At 37.8% G+C, this 27500-nt stretch overlaps 2 protein-coding genes across 2 annotated transcripts in view; both read left to right on the forward strand.

Moving 5' to 3' along the window:
- LOC146465574 (cilia- and flagella-associated protein 337-like) overlaps nt 1-17005 on the forward strand; it is a 52491-nt gene extending 35486 nt beyond the window's left edge. Inside the window, exons 20-37 of the mRNA XM_085128620.1 lie at nt 6243-6342; nt 7100-7206; nt 7404-7483; nt 8075-8129; nt 8607-8652; nt 9067-9126; nt 9228-9308; nt 9570-9666; nt 10224-10316; nt 10747-10805; nt 10917-10986; nt 11975-12040; nt 12300-12339; nt 12746-12840; nt 13389-13561; nt 14501-14556; nt 14880-14945; nt 15530-17005. Coding sequence (XP_084984746.1) covers nt 6243-6342; nt 7100-7206; nt 7404-7483; nt 8075-8129; nt 8607-8652; nt 9067-9126; nt 9228-9308; nt 9570-9666; nt 10224-10316; nt 10747-10805; nt 10917-10986; nt 11975-12040; nt 12300-12339; nt 12746-12840; nt 13389-13561; nt 14501-14556; nt 14880-14945; nt 15530-15683 — 1498 coding nt within the window. The 3' untranslated portion in view covers nt 15684-17005. The remainder of the gene's footprint in view (nt 1-6242; nt 6343-7099; nt 7207-7403; nt 7484-8074; nt 8130-8606; nt 8653-9066; nt 9127-9227; nt 9309-9569; nt 9667-10223; nt 10317-10746; nt 10806-10916; nt 10987-11974; nt 12041-12299; nt 12340-12745; nt 12841-13388; nt 13562-14500; nt 14557-14879; nt 14946-15529) is intronic.
- Nucleotides 17006-18829: 1824 nt separating this feature from the next.
- The window catches only part of LOC146465577 (ERC protein 2-like), a 34078-nt gene continuing 25407 nt past the window's right edge, over nt 18830-27500 (forward strand). The window contains exons 1-4 of the mRNA XM_085128642.1: nt 18830-19631; nt 21416-21856; nt 24160-24228; nt 27071-27121. Of these exons, the coding sequence (XP_084984768.1) occupies nt 19305-19631; nt 21416-21856; nt 24160-24228; nt 27071-27121 (888 nt within the window). The 5' untranslated portion in view covers nt 18830-19304. The remainder of the gene's footprint in view (nt 19632-21415; nt 21857-24159; nt 24229-27070; nt 27122-27500) is intronic.

The following is a 27500-nucleotide window of genomic DNA, read 5'->3' on the forward strand; positions in this document are numbered from 1 at the left end:
TTACGTGATGTAAAATTTATTTTAATCTTTTATGTAGGTATATATACAGGTCACTTATGTTGTATATTTGTAACACTCCCTGACGAAGTGTGCGTTTGTCACACGAAACGTGTAGGACAAAATAACTTGTTTTACAACTGTAAGAGTTCGCAGACGTGCTGCTCACTAGTTTATCTAAAAAATTCTTTGACATTGCAGTCTGTTCACAAATCCCCACCCCCTCGGGGCAGCTAAATCTACTAAACGCTTCCAATGCCCTACCATCTCGGGCATGATTTTGTATCAAATCCCCTACTATTCCCTTGTAATCCCCACCTTGTTCCGGGGGGGGGGGGGGGGGGGGGTCAGGGTTTTCGTTGACTCGTGCATAATTGTCTGGCTCTTATTCTGGATATTGCAAAGTCAACATGACAATCACTTGGGCCTTTTGCTACTTTATATATATGAAAACTAGTAATAATCAAAACTGGATTAGAGTTAACGTTAGGTTCTCTCTCCTTTGCCAAGTTGGTGATATCATCTGCCCCTGCAAAATCTGCAGGGGGTGCCATATACATGTCCCAAGATCCTTTCATTCATGGCAATCAAGGTTGACTCCAATCTGTGTAAGGAGTGCGTTCTTTTGATGTAATTGTTGAATGCAATAAATGTCGTAAGTCTTATAATTTATTCAGCAGAAAAATTTTTTTTTGCAGTCCCTAGCCATCTGTAGCTGGTTTTTAAAGTTAGTAAATTGTTTGACATAAAATCAAATAACACTTGGGTAATTAAATCCTCAACTCAGTGTCCCTGTCAAAATCTTTACCAAAAAAATCCATCATGCAGTTAAGGGGTCAGTTATCCCCAGCAGTTTTTTACACGTTGCTACATGAGAATACACTTGGAGTAAAGTAAAAAAAAAAACACAACAATTAAGGGATAATGAAATTTTGTGCTGTGCAGTGCTGATGCAACTGGGGAATCAGAGAATTATATCTGGAGTGTAAATTTCTGTGTGTGAAGGAAACCACTTAAATTTCGCATTGCCCTAGTGAGTACATTTGGTCCATCAGTAATTAAACATTCTGGGGTAGTGGGTTTGAATCCTGCCAAGGTCAAAGAGTTTTTCTTTAACTTGCATGGACCACATTTCCTTACTGAGGTAATACTGAGAAGAAAATTTAGACTGCAGATTTTATTCTCTGGTTTCTCAATTTAGGTACAGACCTTGCTGTCCTTAAAAGCAAAATCCCAATTGAAGAAGTCATTAAACACTACACTGCTGCAGCCTCATCACTCAATCCAGCTTATGGATAGCACCTCATCGGAGAAGTCCCATTCATTTTTACACAGCAAGATACCTACCATGTATCATTTAATAAGCATTCTGTAGAAATATTCCTTACTTTACTTTTCATCCTCTGGTTTTTCCGAGAAAAAAAAAAAGGGTAGGTACAAGAGTGATTTTAAGAGAGTTGAGTGTGCATATAATAGTCGTCTTCTGAATTCACAAAATGATGAACAACTAATACTTTGCTTGAAATATTGCAAATTAAAAGCATTTTATTACTTCATTCTTCAAAACAATCAGTGGTTTAAACTGTTCTTACATAAATAAAGAAGAGTTTGCATAAGCCCAGTGGACAGAATGGAAAAGGAAAATAATATTAGTGTTTTTCCTTAATTGTTTCTGAAAAAGGTAAACCAGACTATGTGATAAGGTATAGAAAACTGTAGCACTGGTCACTGACGTCACAAAACCCATGAAAAATAATCAGTTATTATAGGGTGATCAAAAGTAAGTAAAAGATTTAACAATTGACTTGGGGTATAACATTTGTTATAATGATATGTAAATCATTACAGTGGAATACCAATAATTGTTTTTAACCTCAAAGGGAAACATAATTTTGTTCCAAAAAAAGGTAAGAAATTTAATATACGACTGGATCTATCCCTTGATGGGGAAAGTGCACAAAAACGTTCACACAAGAATGCACAATTTACAAGTTTATTAACTGCTTCAACAAGAACGTCCATTGTTAACAAAGTGATTCTTGAGGCATACAGTGTTTTCATCACATCTACAGGTATGGATCTGTGATGGTAAATAAACAGCTTACATCAATTTATTTTTTGTTACAATTTAAACAACAGGTCTTAAACTCTACCAGAAAAGGTTACACCCGCTGTGTGTGGCTTTTGTGCCTAGGCAGTGGCAGATTCTTAAACAATCCAGAGGGAGGGTACATAATTTATGCAGATGAGGGCCTATGATGATTTTTATTTTTTCCCTTTCATGTTTTGAAAGGCCCCTCTCCCCCTCCCCCACCCGATGATGTTCTAAATATATTTTTTTCTGGCACCCCCTCATGAGATAGTCTGCAAGCCATTGTAAAATACCTTGCCCACTCCCTCTATCACCCTTTTTAACTTTAAAACCTCCTCTAAAATGGCTGATACAAGCATTTCTGAGTATTAAAATTTTATTACATTTGCGAACTTATAATTAACTAATAAATTTCACTTTCAAAAATCGTTTACTAAAAATTAAAAGGATAAGGCTGATATTTACTGCATGACTCTAGAGAATGCAGTGGTGTTATGTTGTAAACCACATAATATAAAGAGCTGTTTGCTTTGCCAAGGAATCATTCTAATATTCCTTCATGCAAATACTTACATCGACCTAGCCCCATATAACCTGCTTTTTTGAAAAAAAATTTTCACATCATACAAATTGATTGTAACAAGATATCAATAGATTCTTTTTAAAATTCAATTCTTTTGGAGATGAAATCCAATAACGGACATTTTTTAATGTGGTCTTTATCATAAATACTGCATGGACAGTATTTATGATGCAGTAATTATTAATTTTTTTAAGATAATGCTGTTGTCAAGTCAGGTTCAGAGATGCCAAATTGTCCAGAATTTGGAACTCTAATTACTGCATCAGGATTCATCGAGCACACATTAAGACAGTGGCCAAAGGGAAGCTGAAAGGACTAATTCTACAGTTGGAGATGCCATTATCTATGGCAATTCTATAAAATGGGAATTTATATGTTCTAAGATTCCATGAAAAAACAGACAAAGGAATTTAGAAGATAACTGTGACTAGCTGACAATGAAAATCACAAACATAAAGAATGGAGAGCAATGCATGTCCAGAGGGTTGCTCATGACATAGCGTTGCGCACTGACGATGCACCTGTTCTGTCAGATGACATTTTAAAGGGAATTTGTAACAGAGGGGGAGGAGCAGCCATTAGTTTTTTCTTCTTTTGTTAACAGGACCCGGCTAATCATGATTACATGAAAGCATCCAAAAGTTTAGAAAAACATGTCCCCGGCTATAATTATTTTGCTAAAATTTGTGACTATCACTATGATGTCGGAGAGTTATAACTGGAATTTGACAAAGACACCTGCAAGGTTAAGAAAGAGCAGCAATGCGCTTCATGTAAAAATGGTTGGCTGGCTCCACAATGGGCAGAATTCCACGCCCTTTCTTGGATAAAGAAAAATTAAGGTGTTTTTGAATCTCCGGCTACTTCTTTAGATGGAACAGCACAACCAGTTGATGACTTAATGCCTAAAGCGCAAAAAAAAAATTCCTTCAATGAAGGAAAGCTGAACACAGTGAAAAAAATTAAAAGAAAAATTACAGACTTTTCTTCAACAGTGTACCTTTGTGGTTTCTGAGGAGCTAGTTAAAATATACCTAGACAATTTAAAACATCTCCATTTCTCCAATTAGATTTGCGAGATCAAGCAACCGTCGAGAAGCGACGAAACCGAGACCCAATATATTATTGGCAAGAGTTACTAGACCTTACTACTATCTGGAGGGTTAAAATCTCTATGTTTTTGAACTTGACACAATTCAGTTGAGTTACTTGAAAAAACACTCCCTTCCACACACTGAGAAAAAGTTGAAAAATGAAAACTGGAATGGGCTAATTACCAGTCACCTACAAGAAGCAAGGGGACATGTTTTTGGTGAAAATGAAATCATGTTTTGATGAAAATGAAATCACACTAGTTTTACACTCGCTTTTAACATTGTTTAAAAAGACTTAATTTTAGCTCAGTCAAAAATACTCACACATCTAAATCTTTGCCGTTATACCCTATTATTTTAAGTATTTGTGTTTGTTCTCTGTAAAGATTGTCACAAATAAATGCTAAAATTAGAAATATATAAGCTTATGCGAGAAAAACTTGTCAGTTTATATAAACTGTAAGCTTAAGTTTATGTCAACGACACTGTGTAGCGAGACATTTGTTTGACTGACTATTTTACCTGAGAATAAAATTTTCTTAAATGAAGCAAAATGGAATGAGATTAGAAAATAAAACTCCAAGGAAAATAACAAACATGGACCGAAAAAACGAGCTCAAAAGACTGCTGTTAAGTTAGCAGTAGCTAAAAGTTAAATGAGTTGCATGGTCAACACTGCAAGAAAAACAATAAGCTTATCTTGCAAAACAGCAAAGTTTTGTCAACAAAAATATACTGTCACATAAATAGATATAAATATACTCGCCTCTTTGGAGAATTAACAGTCCTTTTGTGCCATTGCTGATTTTTTCGTTCGTTTTAAAACGTTAAGTGAGCGAAAAGTTTCACTTCAAGAGGAAAAATCCAACGTTTCGTCGTGCCGGAACAGAGTATAAAAATGATTTCTCTTCGGCCGCTCTTCATGATCTGGCGTTTCCGCCGCTTAGTCGCCTTGCTCTTTTTCCGGCTGTTGGAAGGCAAAATTGGACGAGATTAGAATATAACTCCAAGGGAAATAATGAACATGAACCAATAAAATTACCTCAAAAGACTACTTTGAAGTTAGCAGTAACTTATTTTATAGCTTTATAAGCTTATAAACTGCGTGTCAACACTGCAAGAAATCAATATCTTGCAAAACAGCAAACCCTCAAAGTTTTGTCAACAAAATCACAAGAATATACTCGCCTCTTCTGAGAATAACCAGTGCTTCTATTCCATTGCTGATTTTTTCGTTCGTTTTACGACGTTAAGTGAGCGAAACGCTCCACTTCAAGAGGAAAAATCAAACGTTTCGACGCGCCAGATCGGAGTGAAAATGTTCGGATGCCGGTTACGCTAAAAGCTGGAAGGGTGGAACGGCGAAATGGGGAATGGCGGAAAATCACCCCAAATTCTAAAGCGAGAAAAGGCGGAAAATCACCCCATTAGAAAATAAAACTCCCAAGGAATTAATCAATATGGAACGAAAAAAATGATCTCAAAAGACTCCTCTGAAGTTAGCGGTATTTAGCAGCTTCAGCTTAAATTAAACGGCGTGTTAACACTGCAAGAAATCAGGGGCAAGAAATCAAGATCTTGCAAGACAGCAAACCAGCAAAGTTTTGTCAACAAAATTACATGAATATACTCGCCTCTCCGGACAATAACAAGTCCTATTTATTCCATACCTAACTTTTTTCGTTTGTTTTACAACATCAAGTGAGCGAAACGTTTCACGTAAAGAGCAAAAATCCAAGTTTCGTCACGACGGATCGGAGTAAAATGGTTTCACTTCAAGATTCTGCCAGTCGATTTGTTTCTCCCGCCGCTAGACGTCTTGCTGTTTCTCCCGCTGTCGGTCACATAAATTGACTTTGTATTTTGTTCTCTTCAAAAGAACTTTTTGTTTTCTTAATTAAAGTAGTTGGCGATGCAACTTCCAGCCAAACAAACGCGGGTCGCAGTACGGCTTCACACACCTAAGTTTTCCTGTGGCTGCGTACGGGCGTACGGGCGTACGGTCGTATGGATGGACAAAAGTGACGTCATAACCAAACCAAAATTTCTCGCATTCACGGGTTACCAAATTCTCTTAGCTATGGGGCTCCGCACGCACGCCTCCGGCGTGCGGAGCTCCGCTAAAATGTAATATCCAATCAGATTTCGATTTGCTGGATTTTGACATTGATTAGCCCAGAGGTCTTGCTTCCTTGGTGCTGACCAAAAGGAACGCAGCCTCTGGGAACGAGATTGCTTAAGCCAAAGAAAACGTTTTAATCCAGATACCTTATGATGACTGTTATGATGTTACATGTAAAACCAAAATACTGCATTGTGACTTTAGCCAATCTGTGCATACTGAAATAACGCAATCAAGGGGAAGTCCTTATGTATTTCGAAATAATTTCCTCCCGGCTACAGGGTTGTCTCCATTGTAAGTGATACATTAAGATTTCTTTGTTAAATGGTTTTGTTTTGTTTTTTTTTTCTTCAGAAATTCATCAAAAGACATGATAACGACTCACAGGGAGCCAGTGATGTGTGTGAAGTATAACAAGAGCTTTAAACACATCATCACGGCTTCAGAAAACTCTGTAAGTTAAAAACTTTTAAAGTCAACTTTTGACTGTAGACAATATTTAATGATCCACCACAGAAGTAAGCTGGGTGTGTATTGTTTAGAAAGATGCATGAAAAAGACACTTGCACTTACTCGTCAGGATAACCAGTGTATAGAACACTCTGCATGCATGCTTAGCTACGTTGACCTCAAATATTCAAAACTTAGTAAGTAAGAACTTTATTTTACTTTGTTAAATACATACAGCACACAGACTGCTAGTTGGACCGAGCTGAAAAATATCTATATAATAAAGAAAAAACTTAAATATTTATGTAATATTACTTAAATATTAATGTAATATAAAAGCAACCGGTGGGTAACGATAACATCAAAAATTACATTTACTGAAATGATTCTTGAAAGTCCTTGACTCGAAGTTGTAATATTGACTTCAAGACGGTTCCTTACTTAGGCCCTTAAAATCTAATATAATTAAGACCATAAGTAGTTCTACAAATGGGAATCGTTAAATAAGATATTGGATCCCCTGAGATTATAACCTGAAGCACGCAAATGGAAAAGATTCATATATAGAGGTGTACAATGGATCTTACCTGGCAGGGAAGCAGCCGTCTGGGCCAATATCGAGCAAAACCAAAAACGATTTACTGTCTTCCACACTTTACGCTTCTTTTCATCCTCCTTGGATTGTGATTGGTTACTGACGTCGACATTTTGCGCAACTCCGTAGAAAACGGCTCAATAATACCTGCTCTTTCTGTTTGCAGGTGATAAAAGTGTGGGATTTGGAAACAGGTCGTTCAGTGTTTGAATTTTCACAAGCTCACGGGGACAACGCTGTCACTTGTATGAGTTTTGACTCCACAGAAAGAAGGTAAGCCCCTGGCCAATCAGAGCCGCTGTTAGGGCAATTGGGAAACTTGTGTTCACCTGGGACTCCAAGGGCCAGGATTAGCGTGTTCTTGCGATGGCTTGTGTGCTGCTCTTCTACTCTCAAACGTGTCTTATTGCAGTGTAACATTACCTAAAAATGTCAGGCATGCGGTTTTTTTTTACTTTGCTATTTGACAGGTTAATCACGGGTGGAAGAGATGGAAGGCTTAGAATATGGAACTACAACAATGGCCACTGTCTCAGAACACTGGAAAAAAGTAAGACTTGGCTGATGCTCAGTCTGAATCGTAAAATAGCTCTTAGCTCGTTTCAAGTTTGTCCTAAGTGTTCACAAGTATTTTTTTTCGCTGCCTTCGGTGTGCTAAAAATAGCTTTAGCAACGAAAACGTCACTATTTAAATGAATTCGTGTTTTTTCAAACGTCTTTACGATTATTCCAACTCGCTTTAAATGTCAAGTCTAGGTGAAATTTCCTGGAGTTGAATTCTTGTAGACCGCACACAAGTGTGTTTACTTCCTCCATAAAACGTCCCATCAGGAAATTTCACGTCCTAGTCGTGCAGTGACGGAAAAGAAATGTACCAAAAATTGTAATGCACGTGTAGATTTGTTGTTTTGGTTATTAAGCCTGTTGCTTTTTTTACGTTCTCATTTTCGTCGCCGTCGTCGTTTTTAAAGCTCACAAGCAGGACCCTTGTACGGGACGTCATAGGTTTGAATCGCGCCAGGGACTCAGATTATTTCTCTTTTCTGTGCTTGTAATAATGTGAACATCTCATCTTTAAACAAAAACTTATTGAGAACTAATTGAGAACCTTGAACTAATCCGTTCTTTCCTTGGTTTTCAGAAAGCGATATTGACGAGGTTGCAGATTTGACTTATCTTGTCTTGAACAAAAACAGGTAAATAGGCTGCCTTCGCTTTAGCTTTGACATCCGCAAATAGTTAGTCCTCTCCGTGGCTCAGATGACCACATAGGAATGGCGGTCCCGTCTCCAATTTGGGACGTAAAAGAACCACTGAGGACATAACGAACCCTGCCTGTGACCTCCCTGATTCTCTGAAAGGCTTCTGAGCGAATGAGACCACAACTGTGTATAACAGCCAGAGCCGGTCAATGGCACTTGCCGAGTGCTGGGAAACACGTGGCACACAAAGTGTGTAGCCTTTGTCAATATCCAAATAATCTCAATTCTGATACATTTCAGTCTTTCAATTGTTGTTAGATCATCACAGTAGTATTGTAAAATGATGATTTTCCATATTCTTTTTACCTGCCTGCTTGTTTAACAATACTTGGATGTTGTAAGAGGAAATTTAGTTTTGATCCTTGTTGGGAATTCACGGGTGACGTTACTACCATGCTTTTGCTTTTGCAGATATATAATCTCTGTTGGCTGGGACAGAAGAATAAACTTATTCTCGGTGAGTAATTCGAACGCAATATTCACACAACATTGCTTTTGCTTTTCCTCGTTTTCTCTATTTTCCTGACTTGTGTTTGATGAAGTTCTCGACATTGCTTACTACAGTAGTTTCTCATGTTATTTTCTTTGTGAGCAACCTTGTGATTGTGATGTTAATGACGTTCCTTACAGCTGTTTCTCGTGTTTTGGTTGTTTATGTCTGACTTGTTTTTGTGCTCATGTACTCGATTACTGCTGTTCCTAGTGTTTTCCGCTTACGGCTAACTTCTCTTTATACTGATGTACTCGACATTGCTCTCTGCTTTTCCTCGTGTGTTTCCCCTTGTGTCTGTCTGGCTTGTGTTTATGACGATGTCATGTACAATGGTGTATGGTTTATTTTACGGTATGTTTTATAAATTTGTTGTGACAGGATGACAATGAAGACTTTCATCATGTTCAGCATCCATACGCTTACTGGAAAGACGACCTGGTAAGAAGACAAAACAATACTTTTTTAATAAAGATTGAGTTTTGTTCCTTGCTATGATTTCGTCTCCATTGCTTCATACAAATTTTGAAAATTTCTTTTAGGTCAACGGCCACAAGGAGGACATTTTGTCGATAGCAGTTAGTCCACCAAACCTTTTGGCAACATCAAGTTATGATGGCGAGGTACGTTATCTATTCGTTTATTTTTAACCCTATATCGACGAACAAAGACCTCCCACTAACTAACATCTCTTGTGAGGGGCGACTGTCTCACCCTTCTACGCCCAAGGTAGTCTCCGTAACTTGACTTTCACTCTTCGCTTGACAATGGTATACAACGTGTGCTGTAGTTGTTAACAATCAGTAACGCTTTCGAGCTCTATCTTGCTTGTTCCAGTCACTGCATTATTTGAATAACAGTGTCATTTATCTGTTGCTTTGTAGATTGTTATCTGGAATCAGATTTCAGGACATATATTCTGCCACATATATTCACCGTTTGCTACCAAAGAGGATGGAGATACTCTTTCTTCACGCGACTGTAAGTAAACATACCATCTCACCCGGGTTAGGCAACTCGGCACCACCATCCCTACGGGGCCAGTAAAGTGTTTTGTTACCTCCATGACTAATTTCTCAATTTGCTCCAATGTCATTTAGGTTAATTTGTGGGACATTTATTTGGCCTTTTTTGTTGGGTGGTTATGCCGCCATCCTGCCGTAGAATTTTTTTTTTACTTGTTTGCTCACGTATTTCGCTTCTCTTTCTATGATTTATTGGGTAAGAGAATGACGGCTTGTACTTAAGTTAGTGTTGTTAGCATTTTGTTCAGCTGAAGAAACTTGGATAAACTAAACTAAAAATCTTTTTAGAGGATATTACACGGCGGAAGATATGAATTTTATTTTCGAGTGGTAAAAACAATATTTTACGAAAGAGCGCAGCGAGTGAGTAAAATATTGTTTTTAACACGCGCAGACTGAGATTTAGTAAGAATCTGAACAATGTTTTCATTATGCCCTCCTGTTTCTTTGTACCAAGGCCAAACAAAAAATCGAATGTTAAATTTAGGTTGGATTTTCTCTTTTGTATCCTAGTGGATGGTGGGAATGCCATCAATAAAATTATATTCCTGAAAGCAAGAGCCATGAAGAAGGATGCCGCTACTCTGGTGGCCAGCGGTCCACAAGGTACTCTATGTAATAATTCACACCTTCCACTCTGTTTAGTCGGACTTGCAACAACTGCCCTTTCGAATGGTAGAATATATTCATATCCCAAAGACGAGAACGTTCTGAGCCCTCGGTTTCGCAGGGCGTTTGTTTTGTAACATAGATACGATACTCACGGCCATCGTCATAAAAGCTTTTGGAGTGCAATAAGAAGCGGAACTTGTTTCGTTAAAAGCGTCACTCATCAATTTCGATCGACCCCATTTTCCTTAGTTCCGTAATGAACTGCCCCTTTTTTACTATACCTGTGCGGATTTCACTCCTTTATTTTTGTCCTTGCGGTTTACTTGAGTTGTTTTATAAGTGAGAAACATCAAACAACCCGGCTTTTAGAATCAGGAAATTTGCGAAAACCGTAGTATTAAGTTGTAACACCATTGTGTTTCAGGGCTGGTTCACTTCTGGAATATCTACACTGGCGGAACACTCTATGCTACCTTCTCTCCGGTATGCAGACTCAGTTTTATGCGTTTTTCTTGCAGTATCATATTTACATTATTTCAAAACAAGACCAAACGTTGGAAAGGTAACACTAAATTGTGTATGTCTCCTTTTCAGTCCAAGAATGGTATTACGACCATGGCTTCTGTTGCCAAGGATACCAGACTCATTACCGCTGATTCAGCAGGTTCGTTATTGTTGCTGTTGTTTTTATTGTTTGTTGTTATTGTAAAAGTAAAATAACTGCAAACGGAAATCTATGACGATTTCGTATCGTTGCACTGAGGCCTCGTCCCACAATTGAATGCCTTTTTAAACGTCTCCGTTTTCATCGCGCAGAAAACGTAGCAAAATATTTTCGTCCACACGACTTGGACCTAAAGTTGCTCGGGTTGCACATGTCTAGATCAGCTCGGATATGGACTGGAACCAATGCGTCGTGTGACGCTATTTACGTCATCATTTTCAAACGTCTTCGATTTCACCTGTCCACGCTAAAAACAAAGCGTTTTCAAAAGTCTCCGTTTTCATCAACTTTTTCCGTCGTTTTAGTATGGACGATACTAGGCGAAAAGGTATCAAAAAGTATTTGTTTTCAAACGCAAATACATTAGTGTGGATGGGACCTGGTAGTTTACCAGTTAACGGCTTTGATGTTCTGAAGTCATGCTGGTTCGCTGAACTAATTATTTCACGCACATCAGTGGACCTCTTGGTCTAAATAAGCTATGGTTCAGAAAATTTTTCGTTGCGCTATTGATAATTATTAACCGATAGACAAAACCAAAGGTTAAATCAGAAGTTAAGTGGGACGTGTGGTAACTTTTCTCGATGAAAGGTCAAGGTAGTTCTCAGTCCACCATACCGAAAAAATGGTACATTTACCCACAATTCTTAGCGCAATAGAAACCTGAAAAAACCCAAACGCTCAAAACACGCAGAAAAGTTCTTAAAACTTCAAACCTACCATACACAATGTTGTTAGTACAGGGACGACGTTCGCAGAAAAGAATGGTTTTTGTAATAATAATGGGGTGAAATAAAGTATAAAGTATTGTTTTCCATGTGCCTGTTGGCTGTGTTAGGTTCGCAAGATACTGTGGTAAAATGTACACGCCATATTTTTTCGTACAGGTGATAGTTTTATCGCTAATTTTATCTAACATTTGACGCAGGTTTCATTTCCGTCTGGGATGTGGAAGATTACTGCTTGAAGACAAAAACGTCTCAACCGCCAGAACGTGAGTAACATTTCGAACTATCAATTTCGAAAATTTGGTTCCTAAGCCATGCTCTTTAAATGCTATAGGATTTATTTTTACTTCAGGCTGATACTGTTTGGTCGCCATTTGGAAAAGGCGTTATTGTTTATGTTACCCCTCTGACATTATTACTCATGCAAGCTTTCTTTTCTTCGTTCATTGTACATGTAACTTCTATTCTTCACATTGTCCAGGCCACTTACTCTCGCCTAATAACCTTGTTTGTTCTTTCTTAAAGGTTTGTTTTTCTGGCGTGCTCATGTGCAAAGCATTACTAGGTGAGGAAATATTTTTACATAACAAAATACTGTCTCCCTTGTTGAATAAGTATGGGGCCAAACAAAGAAAAAAATATTTTGCTCGTTTTAATGTTGAAAAAAAAAAATGAAAACTGACTCGAAAAACTAGTCTTGTTATCTTCCAGATATGTGACGCCTTTTTTTTTTTTCTGTTACCCTGCTACCAGAGGCTTTTACTTTTGTATTTCGCGGCGGAGTAAAAGGACGCTAAACAAACCAACTGCGCGAAATACCAGAGACGCGAACAACTTCGTACATGCTAAAAACGTGCCAGAAGGAAGCACTCTGCTAGCAGGGTGGTTTCCGTGGGTCCAACAAAAATCAAGTTTGAATAACTTGTGATTTCTCTTTTAAAATCGTATTTTTATTATTATTTTTTTTCCAGCATTGAACCATTAGAATACATGAACTGTGAAATCCTAATAAGCTCTTCTTTGGACTGCACTGTGAGACTGTGGACCATGGAAGGACATTTTGTTGGTGCGTCTTTTTTTAATATAACCTTTATTCCATATTCCAGTTGAAGTATTTCTTTCTCTCACATAACCGAAGAGTCGACTACCACTGGCTGCTTCCTTCGAAAAGAACTTAATTTTTGTTGTGAAGAATAGGAAGATTGTTGCAAAACGTTAAAGCAACCACAAAATAAGTCAACAACGACGTTCACATAAATATTCCAAAACAAAGTGAGCACACGAAGCCTATCCACTTGCAACGAAGCAGGGTAGTTTACTCAGTTCAAGAAATAATTCACATTTATTGTTCGTTTAATTCGCATAGTTGACATTTGTCCTTGCGCTTTTTGGGAGAAAGAAATATGGAATGTAATTACATGTAAAGCCATTTGTTTTTTACCTGGCTAGGTTTTCGTCGGAGATGTTTCTTTAGGTAATAAAATTACTTAAATGACAGAGTGGCTTCAAACTGATACACTAAATGGATCAATCTAATTTCTGGCTGCACAATCACAATACGTATTCTATAAACAAGATAAGTCAACTATCTGAGTGACTCATTCTTTTTTACAGGAACTCTTGGTCAACCCAAGATATGGGACATCACCAATCCCGTGTCTTACCAACATCCCATGGCGCCCTACGACGTGTTAGTGGATCCACAGACACTTCCTAATCTGCCTAAGGACGGCGATAACAAACAACCGACTACAGAAGATGCTAAAGATACTGACAAGTCTAGTGAGGTTTGTACAGAACATAGAGCAATGTTGAGCTTATAATTAAGGATAAGAATATCATCTGCTCTCTGTTCGACTTGTACGCCATTCACCTCTCGGAGTTAAGGCCCGTTTAAACGGTTTCAACATTTGCTTCAACATGCGTTCCAACACAGTTGTTGAACCAAATATCGGGTGCGTTTGAACAGGTCGTTCAACATTGTTGAAAGCTAGTTCTCAAACTCATTAATAATTCATGCTGTAAAAAGCCAATTAATGACCTCCATTTCGGTCAGGTGGATGAATCTTGATACCCCAATGAAACACCAGATGAAACACCACCAGGTTTTCATCTGAGATGAAACATGTTTTTCATCTGAGATCAAACATTTGCATTTTAATGAGATTAATTTCTTATTGTTTCATTTGAGAAGACATGTCAAAAACTCGGGCTTCGTGCTTTATCACGGGTTCCAAATACCTCGAAACAGATGAAAGCACTCGGCCTGCGGCCTCGTGCTTTCATCTGTTTCTCAGTATTTGGAACCCGTGATAAAGCACTCGCCCTCGTTTTTGACATATTACTTAAAAGTGTGTTGAATCAAAGTTAAATTGATTTAAACCTTCATTCCACATCGATTCAACATTTTCTTTGTTCTTGAAAATGTTGAATGGCGTTGAAACCGTTTGAACACTCCGTTCATCCAACATTTGCCCAACATCCGTTCAACTTTTGTTGAACGAATGTTGGGCAAATGTTGAAACCGTTTAAACGGGGCCTTTAAGTGTATTACTTGTGTTTGTTTGAATATTGGGATGATTGACTGCAGTTTTTTCTGGCACTTGAATTTAATTAGACGCGACTGAATCGCGACCCATATCTCGTAAATTTTAGTTTGGTTTTTTAATGTTTATTGCATTCTAACGAGGAAATAATTGGTACATTTTTGCTTTTGTGTGGTGTAGACGGACTTGCAGCATGGACCGTATTTTTCAAGTTTTATCGGGAAAGAATCCCTTGTGTGAGTAATTGTTTCCTACCTTGTTATTTAGATTTTGTTTAGATTCATATTTGAGCCCAGGTCAGTTTGTCTTCTATAATGTCGTATTCCCTGCGAGTAAGCTTACGTGGCTCGGTTTTTCGCGAGAGTCACATATATTCATTTTCAACAATTTATTATTATAATGACGAAAAGCAAAAACGCAAAATAGGAGCTGAGTGCGAGATATTGAGTGCGGAGAAATTATTACACGTAAAACCTCTCAGACCGCTTTGGCTATTAGCAGGATCTTTGACAGGGTGTTTATCGTAAATGTTTTTGCTAATTGCGTCTTCACATTTTAGGATCGATGAAAAGGACATAGCTGCTGAGTTAAAGAAAAAACCGTGGAAAGAAGGCTGTGGGAAAAGGTAAGCAAGAATTTCAACAGTCCGGTGTATTACACGTTACCATTTTCGTTCAGTTGCCTTAGAAACTTTTCTAGGTACGCTTTGGGGAACAAGTTGGGTGAAATATTGGGTACGAAAAATAGTTTGGGCCGTGACGCAATTGTCAGCTAGTTGCTCTTGCTGTAACGGTTGCAAGAAGTGGAATTTTAAGGGGATGTGTATGTAGCGCTTTTCAAGCAAACAAACTGCTGTGACCATTTGTGTCATGTGTTTCTAAGAGTGGTTAAGCACTCCGATTTCATAACGAACCTTCACCAGTCTGGTTTTCTTTGCGTTCTTTCGTGGAGCAGTCGCCACCCGAGCGGCGCTCAGTAAGAAAAATGTATGACACAAAGATTGTGAGAAACACTTCTTCGTACTATAGTATTTTAAAAAGCCTGAAGTAGTCTAGCCTCCTACTCAGTCGTTTTTAAGGGTGTGTGAGAGGCTAGGAGTGGTCTTGTAACGTCATGCCTCTGTGGGAAAAAGCGTTGCTTGGTTATCAAACTGCGTATATCACGTCCACTGGCATTGTCCTAATCTATTTTTCTTTGATGTCTCTGTAGATTACGTCACGAGAGACTGAAGAAAACTCCTAAAGATGTTGGCGGACCAAACGCTTATCAAACGCTGACGTGTTTTGAACTGGAAGACACGCCTGTACTCCCCAGTCCTCCCTCGTCCGCGTCTATTGATGATCCGTTTGATATTAGAATATGAGCATTTTTCAATTTAATGGGAAAAGTGATTGCCCTGAATTGCGCCACACTCACTAAGTGTGGCGCTAATGCTTCCAAATTGGTGGCTTTGTTATGCCTTAGAATCGACTTTGACAGAATTGTTAGTCTTAAAACTTGTTCAAAGGGAGAATGCTATGATACATATAGCTACTTCCCCTTGAAGCAGTGGCGGCCTTGTTGCTCCGTGAAAAGAATTTGTATTACTCTTAATTTAAACAATTTTGTTCGAGACAATTGAGGCTGCTCACAGGCTATAAAATTCTTATATTTTTGGAGAATAAGGCTAATATTTTCTTGGACTAATCTTGGGCGAACGAGGAATACTATTCAGAATTTCGAAATATATGTTCCTTTTACAGACAACTTCACACAAGCATTGCTTGTCTATACAAAAATTGCAACATGTGCAGGCTTGCTTGGTGTTCTCAGGGCGATCCTGCATTTCTTCTTTCTACTGAATAGGAAAATCGCTCGCAAGGGTGTTATTAAAATCATCTTAACTCACGGTTATGATGGAAATTTATAAAAATATAAATCATTTTGCTTTTTTTAACAAATATCAGGAAACACTCGAGTTTGCTGCTAGGTTACTATAGTACTGTATTTACACTTTGAATTTCTATATTGTTTGTCAAAGACAAGTTCAGACAAAAATTTGATTAATGCCAATTGCGTTTTCTCCTCGATAAGCGTTTTTTTCAAAGTTTTTACTTTGTGATTGCATATCATAAAATGCTCTGTTGCTTTTTAATTTAGTCATTACAAAATGGTTTGAAACTTTTTCGTTCGCAGGAAATTCTATAGTAGGTTTTTCTGCCTTTATTTTTTTAAATGTCATTTGGGTTTGTTAACACTCAGACAGTGTCCGAGCGGGAGTGGCATTTGATAAATAGTAGAGAACATGATGTCTCTCCGTAAAATGCAATAGTTTTGCAAGGCGGTACGATGCTAGGCCGTTGTGTTTCGTGGTTGATACAAACCGGCACTCGATAACATTGATCTCAAAAGGGTATTTACTGACGCAGGCATTTTGATGTCAAAGAACTAGTTTTAGGTTATTTATCTTAAAGGTGTTATTTATTTAATACGGTGGGGGTATGATTTTTGTTATTCCTGTAAATGCCTTGTATATTTATTACGGACCGTCAGTGTGACGTGTTAAATTTAAAGTGTGTTGTATTATACTTTTTAAAATAATATCAAGTGGCGAAGCAAGATGTAAAATACATTAATACAAAAGAGAGTGTGTGAATAATCCGGCAACGGTTCTTTCTAAGCAAAATAAATGTCTTGTCTAGAATTGCTAGAAGTCTGTGCTTGTCTTTCTGTGTTCTTGTTTGGGAGGCCAAGTATTTTTTGGGGAAAAATCATTGAATGGATGAGTGATAACTTTTTTTTTTGTCAAAATACAAGACTAGCCGAAGGAAAAAAATCCTTCTCATTGGGGACACAAAATAAAATAAATGAATTAAAAAAATAAAATATAAAATATAACTTATATTTTATAATCTTTGACTGAGTCAAAGATTAAATACATCAAAGTTATGGATAATCAAGTAACATATAAGTTGTCATATTTTTGACGTGAAACGCGAAATGCTTTTCCCACTTGTAGCATCTTCGGTGATTTGCAGTAAAGTGGAAATTGAGCTACATAATTTGTAGTGAAGGCACCAGCAATATTCTCGTGAAAGCCGGACCAGTTTCGTCATACTGACTGCTGGAAGTTTCGTACGTTGGTCTTATGACCTGACGTGCTTGAGCATCTCGGATGCCTGTAAAAGGAAAATCTTCTCGTTTCATGAATAATCGGGACAAATTTATGAGTTCGTCAGTGATTCTTTCTCAACTCTGCTGTACGATCAGTTCATGTTTCGTTCCCAGTTGCAGGGCACAGGTGTGAAGAGAAGAATCCTCCCCATCAACCTTTGTACTCCCTTGTCACGCATATCTATCGAGACAAGTCAGCGATCAGTTGTGGATATGTTGAAACATCCAAACTTGGGCAGATCGGGTTGCTATCGGAAATACAGTTTTTGCTTTTGGCGCGTTTTGACGTCATCAAGTCAGCCGCAAGACGCGATTACGATAACTTGATTATGATTGTAACCTCTAAACCACCAACACCGAGAACACAGTACCACTCCCGATTATTGTAGCTTGGAAAATTTGTTAGAACTCATAAAATCGGATGAGGGTGGAGGTGGGGGGGGGGGGGGGGGGGCTCTTAGTTTATCCCAAAGAACGTTTCTTTTACCAGGAGCCCTAGTTTTACATCAATCGATGTTCGAACAATCTGGTTTTTGCAAAAAACGAAAAGTTATCAACCATTTAATGGTCCAGGGAAACTTCCACCAACTTTGGTACATGCATGGTGACCGGTAAAAATGCGCCTTTTTAGAGGTAATGTTTAATCCAAGCTATCCTGTCAGTCCAAGTGTGTTTTGTCCCTTTCCTTTCTTTGATCACTAGTGCAGGTTAGTGTATTTCTTACCAAGAATCAAGCGCAAGATATCGAACGTTAAACCTAACAGGACGGCTTAATCGGAATGGCACACCAACAAGGGTGTAACAAAGAGCGATGACCGGTCTTGAGCTTCTCCCCCTTTCCCTGAGGGCTTCAGCAAAAGTAAGTAACGGTAGTGGGGGTGGAGTAGGTGGGGATGAGATTAGAACAATGAGGCTTTACAGTAACTATACCTTTCAACGGAAATATTTATTTTATAGCGATTTGCCTTTTTTGATGCCGTTTCCTTTTTTTTCCATACCGTATCCCGTCATTAAAATGTTTTCTCGTATTCTGCCTTCGTCTAAGGCACTAGATTCGTATTTTACGGCAACAGTAAAATTTTGCAATTCACGCGCAGATCACGACTTACCAAAACATCCTTAATCAACAGACTTGCAGGGAAGGGACAGGTTTCACTCAATCCTTTGATTATCTCTATTTCCTAAACGAACTGAAAAGGGAAAAGAAAAAGAGAAAAGAAAAACACCCCTCCGTTCGACTGCATCACGCGTGACATCAGTCATGTTTAGCGTGACGTTTAACACAACACAATCCAAATTTGGGCATAAGCATTCCGCTGAAATTTGTTTGCGTCTGGTGATCCGTGGGCACTCACCACAGTGACGAAAACCGAAAACGAAAACTCTGTTCTCGGTTACGAACTACACATACTTCTCGTGTATAATGATCGTTTTGTGTCGCAGTGCGGCCAAATCAGCTATATCTTCACGGGAAAGCTACTTATAGAGGACGTTCTCTATTCTGTTCTTCGAGCACATTCGGTTTTCTACGCGAAGTGAAGTGAAATGAACCGTCGAAATTGATGTTGCGGATATTGGAAAGAGGCAGTCACGTCGTTATAATTTTTAACTGCTCTAATTACTGCTTTGCCCCCCTGGTTCAGTGGATGATTATCAATCACAGTGTGGAAAATCTGCTGTAAATGATCGTTTTTTTCAATTTTTTCGACCCGCTTCGCATTGTCTGAAGTTAGCGATCCATGCTCGCGCTCGCCACAGATTTTATCTATACGATTGCTTTTGGGGCGGAGGATTATTGTGCAGATATCCACAGGATTATAATAACATCAAGATGTATTCGTTCAACTCCGAACTGAATCATTCTCCAAGGTTGAGCCCGGCTTCAAGTGAATCTTCTATCGGCTCACCTTCACCGACTACGAGCCCTGCTCGTGGAAGTGTTAGCGACAAAACCATGACAATGGCTGAACTACAAGAAGAAAATGCTCGGCTGAGAAAAGATGTCGAAGCAAAGGAAGCGAAATTGAACTCTAGCATGAGAAGCATAAAAATGTTTTGGAGCCCAGAACTAAAGAAAGAGAGAGCGGCGAGGAAAGCTGAAGAAGAGAAAAATGCGAGGTTAAGAGAGCAATTTAGTGTTGTTTCTGAAGAGTCCCAGGTAAGTGATTCGCTAACTATTTCAAGTAACTAATGGCTTTGTTGTGTTGTAGTTGGTCCCCTCTTATCCATTGCTTGCCATGAAATGCGCAAGTGAACGTTCGCCTTTCCATGTCAAACGGAAGTCGGAATCCCTGAAAAGAATATTTTTAATGTGACAATTCATGAATGAGTTGTCTTGTCTTGTGTAGATGATCGTAATCTATACTTAACGATATTGCGCCTCAAAACTGATCGATTTAGTGGCACTCAAATTCCATCTTAACTTATAAAACGGGTTAAATGAAAAAAAAAAGTGCCGAAATAACTTCAAGTATCGATGTGCATTATTTATACATTCAATAGGAGGTGAAACAATAGAACTCGCTGCAAACACTTATACAAAGTTATTGTTATGGTCTTCTGACAGCTGTGGGCATCAACCGTGTCTTGTTTTGTTGTTCTTAGCAGAAGAACATTGTCAACAAGAACAATGCAATGTTCTAAAAGATCATTTATCGTTTATTTTAATGCCGATGTCTTTCAATTATCTATAGTGAAGTTACGTTGTTTAGTTGTCGAATTCGCTTTGGTCGATCAAGCAACTTATTATTTCGATATCTTCCAAATGAGAGAGGTTTACCAATGAATAAATGACTTGGAAATCGGCGATTTGGTGTAATCCGACTTATTTTCTTGTCAGATAATTCCCAGTTTGACAAATGGAGGTGCCAAATTGTTTCATTTAACTTTCCTTCTGCCCTAGCTCCATTTGAGGCACATGCGATGGGAATAGAAACCAGAACCTGACAAATGAAATACAATGATCTTTTATTCCCAGATTTCACATAATCCTTGCATGTATACATTGTAGGCTGTTGGCCCTTCCTACAATTCAGGGGCTTCATAAAGGGATGGGCACCAGGCAAATTGACTTGCTGAGAATTTGATTTTGCTTGCCTGCTTTGAATATCTGCACAAATTTTCTTGTCATAAAGAAGTGCAGTTTAAACAATATTACCTGTCTGTGAAAACCAATTGCCCTCCTACATGTAAAAACCTACTGAACTCATTTCAATTCTTTCTTCTCCCAAGTTGAAATATGTTTCCTGTTTTTATTTCCATTTGTTGATGGTGTAAAGGAACAAATTTTCAGTGTATTACAATGTAGCCATACCAAGTAATTTAAAAAAGTGGTAAGGGTTATAAATTACATGTAAAAAGAAATAAGTGTGGGATTTTTTGTGAAGTTTTACTTGCGACAAATTGTGTCAAGGGGGTTAAGTTGGCTTGCTAGAATTTTAAGTGTATATCTGCACTGTCTAGTGATGTGAGCTGTAGTAATCTGCATGTGCGAGTTGATGCAAGCTCATGAAAGAAAAAATTCTATACAGTCCAAATTACTGCCCTATACATGTATGTTAAATAGGGTTAAGGTGGCTCCCTAGAGTTTTAACCCCACATCCATACTAGTTAATGATGTACATGTAAGCTTTAGTAATCTGTACACGTGAGCTGAAGCAAGTTCATGCAAAAAGAATTCAACAATACAGTCCATATTAGAGCTCTGGTGCAGCAAATGTAAAGTATTTTAAAGAAAACATTTAACACTCACTCAAAATGGATAAAATGAATTTGTAAATTTCATCCAAGGAGTTTACATCAAGATTTGAGCAAAACAGTCCCTTTTTCCTGCATGCTCAAATAACAATCTTTGTGAATGCTTCCTCTGTGGTGTAGATGTAATTAAAATATTATTGCCCATTTGGGATAATTAATAACTTAAATGCGATTTTATTATTTTAGCAAAGAACAGCAACAATTCGAGATCTTCAAGAACAGCTGCAGAAACAGCGAGAACACTCTGAACATGTTTCCACTGGTCATCTATCCCCTGCATCTTCTTCATTGTCTGTTCACTCCCAGGATGGACTTCAACGCGAGATCGAACTTTTACGAAGTGAAAAAGATCGACAAGACAATGAAACATTTATACTCCAGAGATCACTGGAGGAATTAAGTGCAAGACTAGAGGTCCAACAACACGCAATACAAGCTAAGGATGAAACTATAGCACAGCTTATGGGGATGATTCAAAGTAATAAAGGAATTGAATCTAAACAACTTGAAGTGCATAAGGAACAACACAGCACAGATAAAAAGAAACTGGCAGAGGCTCTTAATCAACTAGCCAAATTACGAGAAGGTATTGACGAACGGGACAGAGCAATAGCATCCTTACAAGAGGTACAGTAACTACAATTTTATTATTGTTAACTTATTGTTCTAATAAGATTAAATTTAGAAATACAGTTGACTATAAAAATTAGCGAAAAAACGGAACGACGTTTCGTTGTCATCTTGGAACCATTGTCAGGTAAAGAATCCAACAGAAAAGATAATGATTTTGTCTAAACTCAAGTACCCAGATTCTCGTATCAACTCTACCATCGCCCACTTCGTTACTTCTGTGACGTCGCAAGACATAATACCGATGCCTCAAACTGACAATATCCATCAGATATGGTAATCTTACCATTCAAAGACCAGAGGTCAGCTGACATAGTAAAGAAACATCTCTCTGTCTTAAGCAACAAAATTGACCACATTTTACAGCCAGTTTTCAGAAGCCGTAAACTTGGTAACAATCTTAAAGTGCAGGAGCCTAAGCCACCTGTAATCAATCAACAGTGTGTTGTGCATAACTTTGTATGTGATCTGTGTGATGCAGATTACATCGGCTATACCAGCCGTCACCTTCACCAACGCATTGATGAACATCGGTTCTCTGCCATCGGGAAACACCTGAAGAATAATCACCAAGTTGACTCAAGCAACTTCACCATCCTAAAGAAATGTCAGGGAAAGCTTGATTGCTTAATCTTTGAAATGCTTTGGATCCGCAAGAAGAAACAGAGTCTAAACACCCAGTCAGACTCCATTCACGCGAAACTATTTGTCTAACGGACTTAACTCTCATTTTATAACACCTCTCTGAATGAACACCGGGCAGTTACTTTTAGTCTTAATTTAATTTATTCTATTTCACACCTTTACTTTCTGTATAAATTATCTTTTCTGTTGCATTCTTTTCTTGATAATGGTGCCAAGATGACACCGAAACGTCATTCCATTTTTTCGCTACTTTTTATAGTCAACTGTAGAACTTATTGTTCAAAATTTAAATAAGCAATTATCGAGAGTTTGGGTCACATTGAATAAATCAAGTGTGTGCAATAATTAAAATAGGGAGGGATTTCTTAAGTGGAGTTACTTCATAAGTGACAATTTGACCCTAAAATCCAAATTGGTCCAAATAAGATTTCACATATACTTATTGGCATCTTTGACATACCACATGCATATGCAAGTAAGTTCAGCAAATAATCCTACTGAATACCAGGTAAAACACAGTGCTGAATGTCACAGGCAGCCTAAGCTCATTATCTGATAACATAACTGTAATGTTGATTTATAGACTGTGTATTTTGGTGAGAAAAGGAGCCCTTTTGAAAGGTTTGAAAATGTGTATGTGATTGGGATGTAGGCTTTATAGTATTTTGGTGAGATAAGATCCATATTGAAAGGCTCAATCTACGTGGTCCAAATTCATGAGGATGTCAGGCAAAATGAAAGAAAAACATAGATCGAGAAGCATCTGATGGTGTTCCAAGCTCATTTGGGTGGTGTTTTGGGTGGTACAGAGCCGTTTTGGTGTTAAAATGGGCCATGCTGTTCACTTGGCTTTTTTTTTTAATGCTGGACACCATCATGGAGCAATGTTTAAAAAGAAAGAATGGACAGTGTGTAATTAAGTAAGCTGATATAATTGTCTAGTGGTCATGCTGCATCACACTGAATCTGATGGTGCGCTAAGAGAGATTTATTTTGTCTTTTTTTTTCTTTTTTCATCTTCGAAAGTTGGCAATTAAAGGGGAAGTATCACGAAAATTTGATGTCATTTCAAAACCCAAAAATGTTTGTCTGAAAACAGAAACAAAAAAATAATTGTCAGTTTTGTTATAAATTATCACCTCAGTGCAATAAAACTGTCGATTAGTGTCTCTGGCCAGAGACAGAGTAGGCCAATATGGATTGAAACTTGAAAAATATTAGGCTAATGTTTTTCAAGTTTGTGTATTTTTGTTTCCAAAATGCGCTAGAACAGATCACGAGTTGTTCCTTTCAAGAATTGAGCTGATTTCTTTCCTCTCGTTGTTCTAGAATTATTTTGTAGCAAAGTGAAGGTCTTATTTCACCATTTTGAACAAAAGAGGTCAAAAACCCCATGATACTTCCCCTTTAAAATTTGATTATTTGACACTTTTACCAGACTGAGTAGACATCATGCAGGGGTTTTATTAGGAGCCGGGACAAGGGTACTGGCACCCATTTATTACTGAACATGGTACCTGCCTTTGGAGAGATTTAAAGCCAGTCTAAACAAGGCAAATTAATGAGCAGTGACTGTCTATGACTGTCTATTCTCCATTACGAACACTCCTATCACAAAAAATAATGAAAACCCTGTGCTTGTTTTCTCTCCACAGGAAATCGGCCATGCTAGAATCAACAATGTTAACGATGAATTAAAACAGTCTGCAAACCTGCTGTCCAAGGTAAAACCAGTTTTACTAGACCAGTTATTTTTTTATTGCAAGCATGATTATACATGTATATACAGCTGTTTCAACAAAGGTTGTCCAAAAAAAAGCGTAAAAGCGTACAGGACAATGCCCAAAGGTAGTCTGGGAAATACCCAATAAATTTCAAGAAATGCTGAGAATCCATGTTGCCTGCCATCTCAAGTCTTTGCTGTACGAGCAAGGCATTATGGATTCTGAGCTTTTATTGAAATGTTATTGGGTATTTCCCAGACTACCTTTCAGCATTGTCGTGTATGCTTTTACGCGGTTTTTGGACAGTCTTTGTCGAAACAGCTGTATGTTGTTGTGTAATAACATGCTTCCTACCTTTTCCATAGGTTTCATGAATTTTGTTATAAGTTTTCGCAAGAAATTTCAAGCTCAGTGTTATATGAAATAGCATTTCATTTGATTTCCAAATGCTGAGAAGTGGGTTGAAAAACCAAGGTACAGTTGTTTTTTTTTTTTAATCAGCTTTGAGGTGTCTAGAAATCAGATGAAACACTCTTCTATATTAATTATAATAACTTGAATTGAATACAAAAATATTAGTTACATGTAATATTTCTTAAGTTATTTCCACAAATGCCCAGTGGCCATTATCTTGATTAAAGCCAGTTTATTTTCTTCTTCTCTACTGATGTTACGCATGTCACATACAGAGTATACTGCAACTTACCTCTCTGTAAGCAGTGTTATTAAGGTAATTTTTGTGGGTATGATCTCCTCAAGAATGTTGCTGAAGAATTTAATTTTGCCAAGCACCACCATTTGTGAATTGTTCTCTTCTTGCCAAGTACCAAACCAGCTAAATATCATCAGAGTTAAATCAGAAACTGGAAGAAATACATTACAATATAAGGGCATTTCATTAACAAGATTGTTAAAGTTCCACACGGCTTCAACAACTTTTTAAACAAATTTTGAAAAAGGATTCAAAAGATGTTGATTTTTTTTCTTTGCCAAGGAGGCATGCATGATAATGGACAAAAAATATGATTTTATGTATTTTTAATTACATCAAATTGCTGTTTTTAATTTTTACTATCTTGAGAAATCTAAGTCATTTTTTTGCATTCAGTGTTAAATGATAGTTGGTTCACATCTGCCCTTTGTTTTAAACCTACTCATCAAATAAAGTATGTACAGCTATATATATGTATGTGTGTGTACATTTATGTGGTATTTTGAAATATCTTTGCTTTGAACACCATTTTGTTAATTGTATAATTTTTTAATTGTCTGATTATTTAAAAGAGCTACATACATGAATACAGTACTGCTCATTAATGTAAGTTGACAGTCTCAACTCGATCCTCACGAGAATTGAATATTGAGGATTCACCACAACAAACAAAAACACTGCAATAATGAGGGGCTGGGAGCATAACCGACTTATGTCGAATATCCCGACTGCCTTGATCTATTTTGGGCTTGTTACAACCCGCAAAAGCAAACCATGATATCATCTCAAACGTTACTTATAGAAACAACAACTGGTGCGACTAAACACGGCTTGTGGACAGTGGAAACTTTTTTAGCCTACCGATAATTTGGAAAACGAGTCTGACGTGGACAAAACCTATAACAAAATTTGCCTTCCAAGCGCGTTCACTTGTAGACAAGCAAACTACCAAATCCCCCTCCCCCTCCCCCTGACTCAATGTTGTCTTTTAGGTCACGAACAGTTTCCTGGCAAGCATCACTTCCCACATCAACATTGCATAAGGGGGAGGGGGGGAGGGAGAAGTAACTGTGGTAGAATTATGAAGGGAGAAACAGTAAGTGAGTGGTTTTTTGGCTGTCTGTGTTCGGTTCTCATTGCATAGGGGGAGGGGGCGGGAGTTAGAAGTAAGCAAGTGGTTTTTGTTCTGTTCGTGTTTGGTTTTCTCAAGGACTTTTGTCCACGATTGTAAAACCGCGAAATGTTTTCCAAACCAGGGAGAGCCAAAATTCGGACAAATCTGTGCAAAATCAAAAGCCGCGCTCAAATTCGACATAAGTCGGTTATGCTCCCAGACCTTCAATTTACATACGCATAGCGACAACCGGAACAACTGAGTGCCGTAACGCATAAAGCATTTGAACGCATTTCTACATTTCCGTTGGATTAAGGCAAAATAGCAACTTAAGCAAAATTGAAAGCCCCTTCCAATGCTATGAAACCGTGAGAGAAGCTGTCATTTGAACATAGCAAGAAACTACCATGTTGATCACATGGGGAAGATTTTGGTCACGTGCTAGGCAACCAAAATCTTTCATGTGTATCAAGTTTCATTTGGCAACAAACATGAGAGGAGGAACAAAATTCACGGAATGAATGAATGTACATAGTCAAAATTTACAGTGGTCCTTGGAACGAAAATGTTGTGGAAGCTTGCTGTTTTTTATTCAATCTTTATGGATTGCCCCACTTGTACCCAACTTGTGCTATTTTCAGCCCTTTGAAAAAACCTGGGAGTGCTTTGTTTTGTCGATTGGAGACCATGACAAGAACACACACTTCCATCTTTGTGTTGTGTTGTTACTGCGAGTGAAGTTTTATTGTTTTGCGTGTTAAGTTTATCCAGGAAACAGTCAAACAACAAGCTATTACTTTCGTGGCCTTGTGAAACTTGATACACTGCACTTGACTCAATTCTCCATTACTGTGCCTCGATCCTTGATGCTTGTGAGTTTCGAGGATCCAGAATCGAGACTCAAAAGTGACTGTCAACCTACTTTTAAACAGTACTGTAGATGTGATATCATCAACTCATGGAGGATATGTGTATTGGTTAAACAATTATTTTTTTCCATTTTTATATGTATTTAGGATAGCCACATTGCCGAGTTGGAAACTCAAATTACTCAGCTAGAAGCAGAGGTGTGTGTGCAGTTTCATTATTATTGCCAGAGTAAAGAAGTTTAATACCTCTTTCATTTTTGAGCTGCCTCATATTCCAGAAATTATACTTTACCTACATGAATAAATTTGTTTTATCTAATTAATGTTATTATTAGTAGTAATATATTGAATAGTCAAGTACAATATTTATCCAGATGTGATCAAAGGTAGCTTTCACCACCCTTTCTTTTATGTTGACATACAAATGTCCCAATCTCTTACTGTGGTTACATCCCAGTCTGTCTTGGTTAGTATTGAGTGTCAGTTAAGAAAATATTGTTTCATTGATATAAACTATGTGACCGTATAACACATTTGATTGCACTGGCATATAATTAAATTTTGTAAACTGCTGAAG

This window comes from Pavona decussata, unplaced genomic scaffold (genome assembly GCF_977016875.1).
Source record: "Pavona decussata unplaced genomic scaffold, jaPavDecu1.1 SCAFFOLD_156, whole genome shotgun sequence".
NCBI classification, from domain to species: domain Eukaryota; kingdom Metazoa; phylum Cnidaria; class Anthozoa; order Scleractinia; family Agariciidae; genus Pavona; species Pavona decussata.